Here is a 15966-nt window from a genome sequence, read left to right as displayed (position 1 = left end):
GTACGTTTCTTACTTCTCCCAAGTGCAAATGACTCATTTGTGAAGTAAAGATCCTCTATCCTGAGGCAACCCTAGAGCCCAATGAGGTGAACAGCAAAGGCTTACCCTGCAATCCAAATGAAACAAACTTCCTATTATCTACCCATGACTGGATGTTTTCACAATTGGTAGGTATGCATACTTCGAATTAAAATAGAAGCTACAAAAGCACATATAAAATGTGAAACCAGGCCAGCACGGTGGAGCACACCTTTGATTCCAGCACTCAGGAGACAGAGGCCAGTTTGGTTTACAGAGGAAGTACCAGGATAGCCACAACTACATAGAAAAACCCTGTCTTGGGGAAGGAAAAAAAAAAGAGAAACCAAATCACCTGAGAAAGGTAAGGATTCACCCTCCCAGTTAAAGCGAGCTCAGGCCCTTTAATCAAACTTTGGAGGGGATTTTACAATGATTCATCCACCAGAGTGTATCAGGATAAGTATGAAATCCTCTTCAGGGATTGTGGGTAGGAGATGACAAACATCTAGAACATATGAGAGGCACAAGACCTGTTTTAGAATTGGCTGCAAGATACACATCACAAACACCAGAGAGGGAGACGACACACTTTCACACATACCTCAAATACTTAGCAGCAGGACTTTAAACAGCTTAAGAAACAACACACCATACCTCTGGATAACAGCACCAGCGGGGGTTTATTTAGTGATAGTAAGGTTAATGACTCCCTCAAACAATATGGGACAGGCCACCTGGTTTATTCAAACTGAATCTAAACCTTAGATCTGACTCAACAGTAACATAAGAAATCTTTAATGACACAAACCCGTGTTAAACCAAAGACAGTTTAAATGAGTCTTAAAAGCTCTACTACAGGTGGGCTGGCATCTACAACATGAGTGTTCAGTTCAGTTACAAAAGCACATTGGAGTTTCTTGGCTGCCATCTTAAGCAGGTCTGAAATATGCCGTCTTATAAGAATTTCATACATCCCCCACTGCTGCCAGTCTCCAGTCATTATGGTTTCTTCAGCCCTCAGAGCATTTTTTGGAGAAATTTTCTTTGACCTGCTTGCCTTAATGGGTACGTAAGAACTCAGTAAACTGACATAATGAAGATAAACTGAGATGCCAAGAGTTTTTATTGCAAGCACAGTGAGCAAAAAGAGATGTCTTCTCACAGAGTGGCCACCAGGTCTGCCGTTAACTAAACCTCTGACAACCTTTCATTGGTTTAAAGCACACGAATCAACTTCTCGTTATCAGGTGTACATCATCTCTGCCATGTGGGACATTTTCTTAGGGATATACAAGTAATACTCCATGTAGCCTGATAGGTCCTCAATGGTCACATCATCCACATAGACACGAGCTTGCTCAGAACAGGATCGAGGAGAGCCAGACAGAGTTCTGGTGTGCAGTGATGGAGAGTAGTCCTCAAGTGATCTTCGTTCTGGGGCCAAAGGAGGGACATTCTGCAGACCGGAAAAGGAATACACTTCCATATCCTGCCATCTCTTGCACTGGCAATCCTTGCCTACACACGCACATGGCTTGCCCTGGCTTAGCTTGGAAACAGATCGAAAGTCAGAGAGATCACTGGCCGTAAGACTTTCTTGGGAGACTTGGGTAGCATCAGAGGGCTCTTCTGTTTTACTCTCTGATGGGAGCCTTGGAACCAAACTTCTCAGAGGCTCAATGCCTGCCCCTGTGTGATTAACATCAAGAGAAGTAGAGGTCTCTCCTGCGTTGAACTCTTTGGGGCTTGCAATTCCCAGCCCACTGCTGCTGTCGGGTGGCTCGGTCTGGCTTCTGTGCTTGAGCTGGCAGCTGGAAGATGCTGTTGTGCTGCAATGTATGAACTTGGGAGGATGAAGAACAGGAGACTTAGAGCGTCGACGACGCTGGGTTCTCACTGCTCCTCGTGAAGACTTCCTTGTAGACCTACAAGAGAAAAACACACAAGAAGATGTGGAGATAGAGTCCTCCTGAGAGAGGTCATATGACAGCGGGAAACAGACCTCTGGGTATAAGGTCATGAATGCCTCCATTCTCAAACTGCTTTAAGTCTTTGTCTCAAATGTTCAGCTTCCCTCACTAGCAATCTGTAAAAAACAAGTGAGGTAACACATCTTCCATGCTTGGCTTCTGGGTGTGGGAGCAGCAGATAAAAGCTGATGCAGTTCCCTCAGGCAGAATGTGGCTCCAGCACCAAGGCTAATGCTACAAAAGCCACTGTGCCAGTACTATCAAGCAGGGCATCAGCATTACAAATCACTTCTATCGCTGGCAACAGCCAGCAAGAACAAACAATAACAGTAACACAGAACTGGGGAGCTGGCTCAGTCCGTGAAGTACTGTCATGCTAGCACCCATGTAAATAAGCCGGGTGGAGTGGCATGCACCTCTAATTCCAGTGCTAGAAGACAGGAAGACCCCTGGGACTTGCCCAGCCAGTCCAGACAAGTAGGGGAGGCTCCAGATTCAGAGATTTTACCTCAAAAAAAAAAAAAAACCAGGGGGAAAGCAACTGAGGAAGACAAACAATATGAACCTCTGTCCTTCACATGTACTGAGTGCACACAGACACACAGAAATATTCTCATTCATATGCTCTCTCTCCTCTCCCCGCTTTCTCCCTCCCCATCAGGATCTGGTGTCCCTGAAACTGAGAATTATTAGATGCACTATATAGCTACTTACAAAACATTTAAATACAAAACTGAACGCGGAAAAGGAGACTTAAAACTACCAAGCAAAAGGGGGGGGGGGATGGGACAGCAGGACTTAAAACAGGGTTTAAAAGAAAAAAAACAGCTTTTTATTTATTTGGGGGTGTACATATGAAGGATATCTTTTGGGAGTTGGCTCTCTCCTTCCACCATGTGGATCCCAGAATTCGAACTTGGAGCTTTGGGCTTGGCAGCGCTAAAGTACCTTTACCCACTAAGTCATCTTCATGGCCCTGATACAGAACTTTGAGAAATAAAAATCACACCAGGTGTGGTGACACACACATTTAACCCCAGCTCTCTGGGAAGCAGGCAGGCAGGCCTCTGAGTTTGAGGCCAATCTGTCTAAACAGTGAACTACAGAACAGCCAGGACTGCATCTTGACCCTGTCTCAAGGGAAGTTTGGTGGGGGTGGGGGTGAGGGGGAGAGAGAGTAGGGATGAGAAAAAGAGATGGAGGGGTGGAGAGATGAACTGGGCAGGAAGCACACACCTGTAACTCCAGCCCCTAGGAGCTAGAGGAAGGATTTTGAGCTCAAGACCAGCCTGAGTTACAATGAGACCTTATTAAAACAGAAAGGGAAAGGAAAATAAAACTGCATTTGGAATTAAATGGAACAGGCTAAATACAACACTGCTATGAGAATTACTGAACAGGAAGATAAATCTATTTATTGCAAGGGTCAGCAAATTGTACCCTCTAGAGTAATTTAAATCTGTCCCTCTATTTGCTTCTTGTTAGGGGTGGGACACTTGGGTCAAGCCACAAGCCTCACACATGCTCAGCATGTACTTTGCCCCCTTGTTTTTGCAGAGCATGTGGACACTTCCCAGTGGGCTACAACTGGGAGCCATGGAGATGAGTCTGAAGTGACCCTTCACTCCTCTTCTCCCCTGCTTTCTTCTCTCCCACCTTCTGGGGCCCACCAAGCAACTATCTATAAGTTGGGACCTGCTGGGCACTGAGAGGTTTAAGAATCCAACCAGGACAGGAGAGATGACTCTGGGTATAAGTGATTGTTTCACAAACCTGTAACAAACAGGCTTCAATTTCTAGAATCCATGTAGACATAGAGAACCAACTCCCCAGGATTGCCCTGTGACTTCTACATGTGTGCTTATGGTACATGCCACATCTGCACGTATACAAACAAATAATAAAAAAATCCAACAGCATCACAAAATCTGAAGGCTAGAAGAGCACACTAGGAGAAGTTCACACATTGCAGTGTAAATGGACTCTGGAGCTGCCCTTTACCACCCACTCCAGCAGAGCCCCACCAGGCTGACCACTTCATCTTGAAACTGCCTGAGCAACTGAACAATAAGAGCCAACCAGGATGACTATGGCAGCAGTGAGCAGCTTTCTCTTCCTGTAAGCTCCTACACAATCTCCTCAGCTTTAGCCTCTTGGCCTCCAAATCCTAAAATATTTATTGGGTCTGTCTGTCCATCCCTCCCTCCCTAACTCCCCACCCCCTGGTTTTTGGAGACAGTGCCTCACTGTAGATCAAGGCAGTTCTCAATCTGGAAATTCTTTCTCAGTCTCTCAAGTGCTGAGACTACAGTTGTGCTTACCACGTCACTCTATAAAAGGTCTGCTAATCTATGGTCTAAAAGGTACTAGAGGAATGGGGGAGGGGGATCAGATAAAGGTTGTCAATCTAACAGAAGAGGACTAAATCTAGAGTCTGTTTTAAGATACAGAAAGGACTGAACAACATGGCTTAGCCATGGAGTGCCCACATAGCCGCAGAGTACCCCAGGTTTAACCCTCAGGGCCACAGAGGTAACAGTCAATGGAAGACCTGATTTAGAAAATCCTGGCTAAGATCTTTTAAAAGCAAAATATTTACACTGATGGCAGACAGAGTCCTTTCAACAACAGCACAGAAAATAACAGAGCCAGACCACAACAACCCCAGAAAGTGCTAAACAACTGTCTACATAGAAACAACCATTTCAGATACAGCCAATCTATCTTCAAAACAAGGATGAAATAAAGGTATTCTCAGATAAAGCAAAATATAATTGTTACCAAACTTGGGGTCATGATCTGTGCCCAAGAGGCCAGGTTCTATCCTTAAGAAGACAATTAAAATTAATAATAAAAAAGCAGAAAAATGACATTTATTCAATGTGGCCACATTGGGAAGAAGGGCAAAGTATTTACCAACAGGACACAATTATTATATAATTTCAGAGGTAACCATTCATAACTATTTGCAGTGCTGGGGAATGGACAGCACTTTTCATTCTAGGCAAACACCCCACAACTGAGCTATCGGACAGCCCAAGGGGAATCATTCAAATGTATTCTACACAAAGAACAACGCAGAGCCTTATTTACCAACAGACTTTCATCAAGAAAAAATGAGGTTGTATGTGGCATGGTCTAGAGTACAAGAATCGTGAGCAAAGAAACTAAAAACTAACACTAGAGTTAAGGACAAATCCTAACCTGTGAGAATAAAAGTGGAACAGGATTGGCATACTGAATAACTGCATCATGGAAGGCAGACAATCAAGTACCAATGTGATTTATAAAACTCTGGCCTTTTTATCAAAAGCTTGATAGTAAAATTTCAAAGCCAACTACTTAAAAAACAAAGCTGAATACCGTCTAATTAGTAGAGGTAAACATAATTTTTTCAAATCATTTTTAAAGGACAAAGAGGAAGGGGAAGTAGGTAAGGAGGGAAAACAAAGTCTCACAACACTGTGCATGGTCCCTAATAGGGGAAGGAAGGAGTACTGCCCAAGAATTCAAAGCCAGCTTGGGATACATGGGAATTTTAGAATAGCCTGGGCTATAGAGTGAGATTTCATGTTTCAAAAATAAAAGATTTTGGGGGCTGAAGAGATGGCTCAGTGGTTAAGAGCACTGACTGCTCTTCCAGAGGACCCAGGTTCAATTCCTAACACCCACAAGGCAGCTCACAACTATCTATAATTCCAGTCCCAGGAGATCCAACACCCACAGCAAAACATCAACACATAAAATAAAAATAAATTTTAAAAAAATTTTTTTAAAGATTTTTTTAGAAACTGTAAAATAAATTAAATGGCAGATATGCAAATATACCAATTATCAGAATAAATGCACTAAACAAAGCAAAATAAAAAAAGAAAAATGCCCTGATTAGACTGAATAAAGAACAAGACAGAATCAGCCACAGGCTATTTCTGAGAGATGCCAATAACTTAAAAGCAGAGTGATTAAAAAGTCAGGAAAGAAATACACTGGTCACACATTGGCAAAAAGCAGGACTAGCAACACTAATTCCAGACAAAGCAGACTTCAGGACAAGTCACTGCAATATCACATATTAATAAGGCTGGGGATATAGCTCAGTTGCGAAGTGTGCTTCCCCGGCATGCACCAGCTGACACATGGGAAGCTACTGCCCAGGCTAAAGAGATGGCTTAGCACAAAAGTGTTTAAAACCAACCTGAGTTTGATCCCTGAAATACATATGGTGGAGAACCAAGCGACTCTTACGAGTTGTCCTTTGATTTCTATACACACTCCTTGGCAGGTACCATACCCCAAATAAATAACTGTCATTTAAGGGGAGGAGGCACTCTTACCCATGCCAACTGTCTTTCGATGCACACGTGGTTTTAGGTTTGGTGTCGTCTGTTGCTGCTCTGACTGATGCTCTGACACTTGTGCCTTCTCCAACAGACAGAGACATGACGGACCTGAGGACAAGAACAAAGTTCACTACGATGGAAACTGTATCACGAGGGTAACTTTCTATCTCACTAATCCTAATACAACTCTGAGTGACTTATTTTCTTTCTCATTTATACTTCTCAAGTGTTCAGTTATTAATGTAAAATTTCCCCCAAAACCAAACTGAAAAGATCCCTAAAAGCCCATGGCTGCAAAATCATAAGGAGAGAATGATCTCTAAGTGTAACCAGCAGTGGGCTATAAATAGACTTTGGGCTGTTTCTTTGGGGCAGATCAAGTCTTCTATGTTCAGGGAGAATGTAAGTGACACTGACCACTTCTTTTACCTAAGAGGCACAGCCGTAAAACTAAGATCAGGAGCCTATCTCTAAGAGTCAATTCAATTAGCAATTGGCAAATGATCCCATTTTGAAGCATTTCACAACTTTTAGAAAAATTTTCCTCCTTTTGCAACTAGTCAATCTGAAATATTACTCAGAGTTAAATTGTTCAATCTTTTAAAACTATACAAGTACTATGGGTTCCCAGAACATTAAAAAAAAAAAAGTAAAAAAGAATCATCTGTACCCAGACTACCAACACCAGCATCTTGATATAAATCTTTCCAAAACACACATAGCACAAGAACCTCAGAATCAACAAAAAAGTCAGGTGCAGTGGTGAGTGCTTGTAATCACAGGGCTGGGTAGGGAAAGACAAGATCACCAGACAGTCAGCCTAGCCTACTTGGCAAGCTCCAGGCTAGTGAGATATTTTGTCTTAAAAACAAACCAAAACAGATGGAATAACCCATGGAATAACATTCCACATTGTCATCTTCACATGTGAAGATGCTCTTGAAGACACTCGAGCACACACACACCTCCTTACACAGCCAAGCAGGGTAGTGCTTGATTATAATTCTAGAGCCAGAGGCAGGAGGATTGTAGAAGTTCAAGTCCAGCCTAGGCTATGTACAAAGAAAGGTGAAGGTCAGCCTGGGCTATCTAGTAAGACCCTAAAAGTACTTTTAATGACACGAGAGCATGTTTGGATCATCATAAGAGAACTACGGTAAATGCCCATATGTATGCCGTGGTCTAAAACTCTATACCTGCAATCCCAGCATTCAGAAAGCCAAGGAAGATCACAAGCTTGAAATCAGCCTGGGCTCAACAGCCAGACCTTGTCCATGTCTCAGAAACACAGCAAACAAACAAAAAAAACCACATAGGCATTTTATATAAATGGTCTAGAGATTAAAGTAAATGTGACTCTTACAATTATTTTATAGTCATATTAAAAGGTTTGTTGTTTTACAACAAATACAGAGACATTGGCCCTGGTAAGACAAATACCACTGAAAATCAAAACCTGTTGAACAGGCTCACGCTAAATTCCTGGCAAAGCTTAATGCGTCAGTCCTCAGCAGTCCCTTCAGCAGGGTGTATGACAACAGCATGGAACAATCAGAAACATATGCTGCGACTCCACGAGCCTTATTCTGCTTAGTCACGTTACTGACTCATCCCTTCTACTCTTGGTTTTCTCAAATATTTTGTTCCTTCTTTCCATAATTTTAGTAGAGGCATATCATATGCTACAAATATACAACTTCTTTAAAAGTTGTATTTTATTATCTGTAATTTGTATCTGTGAATGAGCATGTCCATGTGAACAGGGTATGTGCTTAATGAGTGCAGCCGTCTGGAGAGGCCAGAGGCATAGGATGATCTCCTTGGAGCAGCAGTTACAAGCAGCTATGACATGGGTGCTGGGAGTTGAATTGTGGTCCTCTGAAAGAGCAGTAAGTGCTTTTCACCCCTGAGCCCTGTCTCCAGCCCCCAAATATGTAATTTGCAACCATAACTGCATGGATATTTTGCAAGACATTTTATAGTGGTTTAAGTAACTTTTAGTGCTATCAACAGCTTAATTTTTTGTTTTGTTTTGTTTTGTTTTTCGAGACAGGGTTTCTCTGTGTAGCTTTGCATCTTTCCTGGAACTCACTTGGTAGCCCAGGCTGGCCTCGAACTCACAGAGATCCGCCTGGCTCTGCCTCCCGAGTGCTGGGATTAAAGGCGTGCGCCACCACCGCCCGGCTCAACAGCTTAATTTTATTTTCAGCTTAATTTTAAATTCCAGTTTCTTTTTTCTTCCTTAAAGCAGGGTCTCTTTTATGTAGTCCTAGCTGTCCTAGAACTCCCTTGTAGACCAGGCCTCAGTACACAGAGATCTGCCTGCCTCCTGAATGCTGGAACTGAAGTTGTATGCCACAACACTGAGCTTACATTTCAATTTCTTAAAGCATCAGAGAAAAGTCTGCATATGAAGAGTTACTTATAAAGGTTTATATACTAGAGGATTTGTATGCATTATGTGGCTATTTCTGGAATTTTCTTAGTTAAAAAAAGTCACATCCCAAATCACAAAGAATATACTAAAATAATAATCTAGAATTATGCCTTCCCGCTTTATTTCCTTTTCTCAAAAAGGCTTACCAAAGGCTAGGGGGTATAGCTCAGTAGCATAGCACACACTTACCATGAGCAAGGCCCCAAGTTCTATCCCCAGGACAGAGCACCCACATCAAAAACAAACAACAATGGTAACAACAAAAAGACTGGTATGGTGGCACATGGACATAATTCCAGCACTCATGAGACTGAGAAAGGAGGATTATGATGGGGAGGCCAGTCTTGGATACATAATGAGACCTTGTCTCAAAGACACATAACAGGGCTGGAGAGATGGCTCAGAGGTTAAGAGCACTGACTCCTCTTCCAGGGAGGTCCTGAGTTCAATTCCCAGAAACCACATGGTGGCTCACAACCATCTGTAATGAGATCTGGTGCCCTCTTCTGTGTACATAATAAATAAATAAATCTTTAAAAACAAACAAACAAAAAACCCAAAACAAAAAGTGTATTTAAGTATTCATATGGCAAAAAAACATGCTGGAAAAAAAATTGAGAAAGTGATACTTTCCTGAAGTACCACTGAAGCAAATGTGAATATATCTTACCATCTACTGTGAAAATCTATTAGCATAAACACTCTAAGGTGGGCCAGAAACAGTGCTAGTCACAGGCAGGCAGCTATTAGCATCTATTTAGTTTTTACTTTGTCAAGTATTTCCATGATCTACAATGGATCACATGAAAGAATGGCTAAGAGCAGGTTCTGGAGCCAGACACACTCTGGGTTCAAACTCTAACTTCTACCAATAGAAAGTGACCCAATTGTGAGTGAGCAGCCTCTCTAAACTAAGACAACAGCAGTGTCTGTCTACTACAAGGCAGCAGAGAAAGCTAAATGTGCTCCTAGATGTGCTCCAAGCACTTAGGACTGAGGACAAGAGTGAAATGCTGGTGACTAGGACTATTACTACTACAGTGCTCAACTTCGAGCTTCCAGTGTTCAGTTTCCACTCATAAACAGAAAAAAAGATCATAACCATTAACACTTGAGATTTCATCGGGCTTGGGGTCAGAAGAACTAGAGTAAGGAGTGTGGTGGTATTGTTCCCCAAAATATTGTGTACCCTAATAAATTTATCTGGGGTCAGAGAACAGAATAGCCACTAGATACAGAGGCTAGAAAATGGTGGCACTCACACCTTTAGTCCTAGCATTCCAAAGACAGAAATCCCTCTGGATCTCTGTGAGTTCAAGGCCACATTGGAAACAGCCAGGCATGGTGACACACGCCTTTAATCCTAAGAAGTGAGCCTTTAATCCCAGGGAGTGATGGCAAAAACAGAAAGATATATAAAGCATGGAGACCAGAAACTAGAAGCATTTGGCTGGTTAAGCTTTTAGCTGGTTAAGCTTCAGGCTTTCAAGCAGCAGTTCAGCTGAGAGCCATTGGGATGAGGACACAGAAGCATCCAGTCTGAGGAAACAAGACCAGCTGAGAAGTTGGCCAGGTGAGGTTAGCTGTGGCTTGTTCTGTCTCTCTGATCTTCCAGTTCACCCCAATACCTGGCTCAGGTTTGATTTTATTAAGAACTTTTAAGATTCTTGCTACAAAGGATCTGATCAGCACACACATGTTGAAAAGGGTGAAATACTGATACTTTAAGAGAGCAGCTGGTCTGTGGCTGTTCCATTTAGTTTGGTCAAAGGCTCTAAGACTACTGGTCTTGGTAACAGACCCCTACTGAATACAGGCTTCCACTGAAAGATTTAGCAATTAGGGACTGAAATCAAGAATGTCTTCATAGACCTTTATTGGGCCAATTCACTTTTAGTTTAAAAAATAAAATACTGTGATTCCCTTGAGGTATATGAGAAGTCCCTGGTGGGATACTACTTGATTTAAGCTTGATTAAATTAGGGAAGAGGGACTGCCTCAGAATTAAGAAGAAACCAAAACACTCAACCTTAGAGTAAAAACCAACTACTGCTTTTCAAATTCAATCAAATATTTACAAAGAATGTCAAAGTCAAAGTATTACCATTTACTTACCCTAGGGTGAACAAAAAAGTCAGAAGAGGAACATTTTTTGGGTTTTTTTTTTTTTTTTTGAGACAGGGTTTCTCTATGTAGTTTTGGTGCCTGTCCTGGATCTCACTTATAGACCAGGCTGGCCTGGAACTCAAGAGATCCTCCTGGCTCTGCCTCTAGAGTGCTGGGATTTAAGGCCTGCGCCACCACCCGGCTATGCTATGAACTTGGTTTAAACATCAATGCTTCACTTAAAACAATAGTAACAACCCAGGAACCATGTGGAATTCTGAGCAGGGCCTGGTAGCATCTACCTACAAATTATACATGAGGGAGGAAGAGGTAGGAAGTGTAGTAAAGGCCAGCTTCAGCTACCTAGGGAGTCTGAGCCAGCCTGGACTGCATATGATCCTGTCTCAAAAAGAAGAGGGGTGGGAAGGAAGAGAAAACACTGCCGCTGCCACCACCACCACCACCACCCAGCCCCAGAAGAGGAACATTTTAACCAAAAGGACTATTTAAATCCAGTAAATAAATAATCCCAAGTCACACATTACATATTCAATTACCCTGATGCGTCCACTCTTAGTTTCTTGAAGGCAGTTTGTAGGCTCTCCTCCTCTCCATCCTTAGCTTCAGATTTCATTGTGAAAGTTTCTGCACTCCTATGGATGTTTCTGTGAATACTAAAAAGGAAATAAGAAAAGTGAAAATTGTTAGAATTAAAGAGTATATTTCCTTATACAATTACTGTTAAGAGGAAAACATCCTTTTATTTCTAAGATGCAGTTTATATAACCAGACTATAGGGCTTATTTCTTAAGAAAATAAATGAAATAATATAAAAATATATACAAACTACCATAGAATTCAAACCACCTAATTAGTTGATGCCAACATCTTACAGTTTTTGGAAACAAAATCTAAAAGCTATGTAAAATGAGGGGAGAGGAGCTCCTGATTGTACATGTATAGAAATCTATCAACAAAATTACCAGAGACAGGAGAAAGCTCAAATTGTGACACTCTGATTAATTAAAAAGCTATGAGTATTTGCCTAGTCTGACCCTAACAATTCTAATTCTGACTCTATGACACACCACAGCATTTGTACAAAGCATTTTAACCAATATCTCAACAACCATGAAAAACAAGACGCTACTGTCGTTAGAGCAGGAGTAGAGACTTACTTCAGTCATCACTGATCATTTCATACTCTACTCTGACTGTTAACTTTATTTGGTGTTTGCTACCTTGAAGTGCCACAGTCATTAAACAAGAATCTGTACTCAAAACAAGTAAAGAAAGCAGAGCTTCTCTTTAGTTACAAGTAGCGGAAAATACAAAGAACACTGTTCTAAGATAGGACTCTGTGCTCTCTTCTTAACCAACTAGTTGAATTCCTCAATTTCTGCTCCTGATTTTCCATTTAAACAAAGGAAGGAAATAAAGGATCACCAACTAAAGCAATAAGAAACACAAATAAGTCTTTTAATAAATTCTCAAATCTAATCTTCAAATTACCAAAGTACTAAATCTTGAACAAATGAACACACCAGCATCTAAACGGGGAAAGGGAGGGAAGAAAAGACTAAAAAACAATAGAGAATTCTTTAAAGCCAAGGATATACTTACCTTTATTTCTAACCTGGTATCCCCTAGCCCCACCCCCACCCCCACCCCCAGGCACTCTCAGAGAGAGCAGTGCCTCTATGGATCCTTGGGTACTCAGATTCTAGATCAGCTTACTTCTCAGAAGTGAGTTATATGTTATTGTGAGACCTCTACTATTCCAAAGGCCAAGATGTCACAATGTTGGACACATTTATGTTTATATTCAACCTCAAAGGACTTAGTTTTCACTTCAACATCAGAAGTCAACATAAACTCTCTCCACACATACTACTGTTTACTTAACCAGGTCATAAACACGAGGAAGCTACATGACTGGAAGCTTCACGGGTCACTAACTGCACTGGAGTAGGACTCCTCCAATATACACTATTCTATACACTAGACAGAGGGCTGAGTTCTGGTAGGTCTTGTGTGCCTCACATCTACAAAGGTCTATCACGGGCTATAAACAAGTTTTTGTTGTTTTTAGTTGGCTAGTTAGCTTTTGTTTTTTCAAGACAGGGTTTTCTGTGTAGCCCTGGCTGTCCTGGAACTCTCTCTGTATATTACGATGGCCTCGAAGTCATAGAGATCAGCTTGCCTCTGCCTACCGAGTGCTGGGATTAAAGTATTGTGCCACTACTGACCAGGTAGGAAGTATTTTTTTTTCCTTAAACAGGGTTTCTCTGTGTAGTTTTGTTGCCTGTCCTGGATCTCACTTTGTAGACCAGGCTGGCCTTAAACTCAGAGATCTGCCTGGCTCTGCCTCCTGAGTGCTGGGATTAAAGGCGTGCACCACCACACCCATTGTTGTTTTTGTTTTGTTTGCTACCACAACTCCACTGAAGCTAGATTCATAAGGACTGATGAGATGGCTCAGAGGTGGTTGTATAGGGACTGGTAGGAAGATGGCTCCGACACGTACGGATGCACGCTGCTGAGCCTGGCAGTCTGATGAGTTGGTTTCCCAAAACTTGAGTAACACAAGGAAACAACTCCCTAGGCTGCCTGCCCTCTGACCTTCATATGCAATGCTCTCATATACACAATGCATGTAAAAATTTAATAAAGTGTGATTTATAGTTCTCTCAATCTGACTTCTGCAGCAACTAGTCAGGGTTTTAAATACACATCAAGCTGCATGTACAATGGTGAACAACACAGGCAGAAATCCATCCCTTTCACAACACAGGCAGAAATCCATCCCTTTCACAAGTACTTCCAGAATTCCTAGCACTAAGTAGCATGCCACAACCGAGGCTGAACTGAACACAGGGGTCCTGGGAACCCCATTTCTATGTCTCATTCCTGCCCTCCAGGATCTCATACTTGGCTAAAGTTTTCCACCTAAGCCTGGAAACTTCTAATTACACGGTGCTGACATAATAGTATAACAGATGACCACCCTAGATGTTAATACAAACTTAGCATTTTTATTGAGACACTAACAGATATATCATTAAAAACCAAAACATCCCCAAATAAAAGTCTGGCTACAGACCAAAACTTCGAGGATAAAGTATTGCCTAAACTGTTCTCAGACTTCCAGCATTGTGATTGCTCATCTTTTTCCTCAGTTACTTTAACCCAGAGCAAAGGTGAGTAGTTTTAGGCTTAATTAACCTCGGGAGCTAGAGCAGAACATGCTTGTAATTACCAAAGGTTTATTATCTCCCCTATATTCCTAGCTTTCCATTCACAAAGCGTCAGCTCAACAGCTCCATATAACAGGTGGCTGGTTTGCCTATCTTCATCAACATTTTATTTGTGAGACATACTTATTACCCCTTCACTGCACTGACTTCTGGAAGAATCCCCCAAAGGAGCTCAGACTTGAAAAAGGCCTGTATTATACAGAAGTTACTTTGCAAGGTTTTAAGTCAAATCATAACCCAGTTTCTCTTTCCACAAATAGCGTGTGCACAATCTCGTTTACTCTTTTGAAGTTTTAACTAAGCCCTCCTTTCAGTAGCCTGAAAGTAATCAGTAAAGGATTTGCACGCGTCCTCATAAAGTTAAAGAAAATTTCTCAGACCTCTAGGAAGCATCTAGAGATGAAGCTCCGAGAAGAAAGCCCTGTCCAGCAACCGTGCAGAACGGCCCCGATAGAATCAACCTGTCCCCAGGACAAAAACACACCCACACCTCTCTAGGCACACCCACTCAACCCCTCAAGTCGCAGGGCTACAGGGGAAGCAACAAGTTCGTTCCTTTTTACCGAACTTGGGTCTGCGGGGAAAGGTCGGAACCCGGGGACGACCCGAGCCAGGAGCTGTCACGGCTTTGGCCCTGCTCGCCCCGGCCAACCACGGACACGGAGAGGAGACTGGAGTGGAGCCGCGGCGCAGAGGACGCGGGAAGAGACGCGAGCCGAGCTACAGGAGGCAAGGGGGAGAGGCATGCGGCTCGCAGGGCGGGAAAAGGCGGGAAGGGGCAAAGGGCGGCAAGAAGGGCGAAAAGGGAAGCTGCGGCCGGCGCGGCCCGGGTACCGCGGGAACGCAGGAAGGCGGGAAGCGAAGGCCGCGCACTCCAGGCCGCGGCGGACGAGGGCCAGGCCCGGCCAGGCAGTCGGCGCAGGGAGACGCTGCGCCCGGACGGGAGGGCGGGACTCCGCCTCCCGAGGACCGGAGGACCGGCGGACGCGACGCCCCGGCCCTGCCGGGCACGTCAGGACACTCACCTCCTCGCAGCTGGGGTGCTCCTGGGGATCCGGCCCCGTCGGTCCCAAGCGTCTCTCCGCGACCGCCGCGTCTGACTGACCCGGATCCAAACCCCGCAGATAGGGCGGCCCGCGGCCTTTAAAGTCGCACTGCGCTTGCGCCACGTAGGCTCGCGCCCCGCCCACTGCTCACGCTCCTCCCACCCCAGTGACTCGGCAGCGCCGCCAGCGGCAACTGCGCAGGCGTAAGGTGGCGGCCCCGCCTCTCGAAGGCTCTGCTCCAACCCCTCTCCGAAGCACGTGCGTCTTAAGTCATTTCCTGTTATTCTTTTCTCTCCCTCCGCCCCCTGGCTTGGGTTCGCTCCCGGCAGGCTTTTGGGCGTGCCTACTTCCTCTTCTCTGTCACGTGAATGCTTGACTTGCCGCAGCTACATTTTTTGCATGGTGTCGTCTGGTTCCTTCTTCATCAGTTGAAGTCACAGCAAGGCAACGGGATTCGGTGGGCTGCGGGAGTGTTTGCGCCAGCCGAGGCTTTCGGAGACGCTCGGCGGAGTTTCTTAGATGCTAGAATCGAGGGCGCTTGCACTCGGGCTGCAACCCTCACCACGGGTAACCACTTTGGGTCCGCAGAAAAGCCAAGAAGGTATTAATTGGACGAGGCCCAGGCGGTGGATGCTAGCCCGGAAATGAAATGGAAATGTTTTAGGTTTTTTTTGTTTGGTTGGTTGGTTTTTCGAGACAGGGTTTCTCTGTGTAGCTTTGGTGCCTGTCCTGGATCTCGAAACCAGGCTGGCCTGGAATTCACCGAGATTAGTCTGGCTCCGCCCCCCG

The 15966-nt window shown here is 43.7% G+C and overlaps 1 protein-coding gene across 3 annotated transcripts; it reads right to left on the bottom strand.

The window, feature by feature from the left end:
* Positions 1–682: 682 nt before the first annotated feature.
* On the bottom strand, positions 683–15317 carry Oser1 (oxidative stress responsive serine rich 1). Of its 3 annotated transcripts, none has more exons than XM_042276754.2 (4): positions 15157–15317; positions 11432–11548; positions 6326–6439; positions 683–1946 (listed from the first exon to the last, which is right to left on the bottom strand). In XM_042276754.2, exons 2-4 carry the CDS (start codon positions 11506–11508, stop codon positions 1265–1267), a joined length of 873 nt encoding a protein of 290 aa, XP_042132688.2. In that variant the 5' UTR covers positions 11509–11548; positions 15157–15317; the 3' UTR covers positions 683–1264. The 3 variants fall into 3 exon arrangements, with proteins under 3 accessions (XP_042132688.2, XP_076427318.1, XP_076427319.1); XM_076571203.1 differs by lacking the exon at positions 15157–15317 and adding an exon at positions 12498–12599; XM_076571204.1 differs by lacking the exon at positions 15157–15317 and having other exon boundaries at positions 11420–11550.
* Between the last annotated feature and the right edge of the window lie 649 nt (positions 15318–15966).

This window comes from Peromyscus maniculatus, chromosome 4 (genome assembly GCF_049852395.1).
Source record: "Peromyscus maniculatus bairdii isolate BWxNUB_F1_BW_parent chromosome 4, HU_Pman_BW_mat_3.1, whole genome shotgun sequence".
Classification (NCBI taxonomy): domain Eukaryota; kingdom Metazoa; phylum Chordata; class Mammalia; order Rodentia; family Cricetidae; genus Peromyscus; species Peromyscus maniculatus.
Note: the sequence above shows the minus strand (reverse complement) of the source record. Positions and strands in the feature narration are given on the sequence as shown.

Coding starts and splice junctions, on each gene's coding strand:
- Oser1 (XM_042276754.2), bottom strand. CDS start 11,508: ATGAAATCTGAAGCTAAGGATGGAGAGGAGGAGAGCCTACAAACTGCC. Junction 6,440..11,431: donor CTAAGAGTGGACGCATCAGG/GTAATTGAATAT, acceptor TCTTGTCCTCAG/GTCCGTCATGTCTCTGTCTG. Junction 1,947..6,325: donor TCGAAAGACAGTTGGCATGG/GTAAGAGTGCCT, acceptor TTTCTCTTGTAG/GTCTACAAGGAAGTCTTCAC.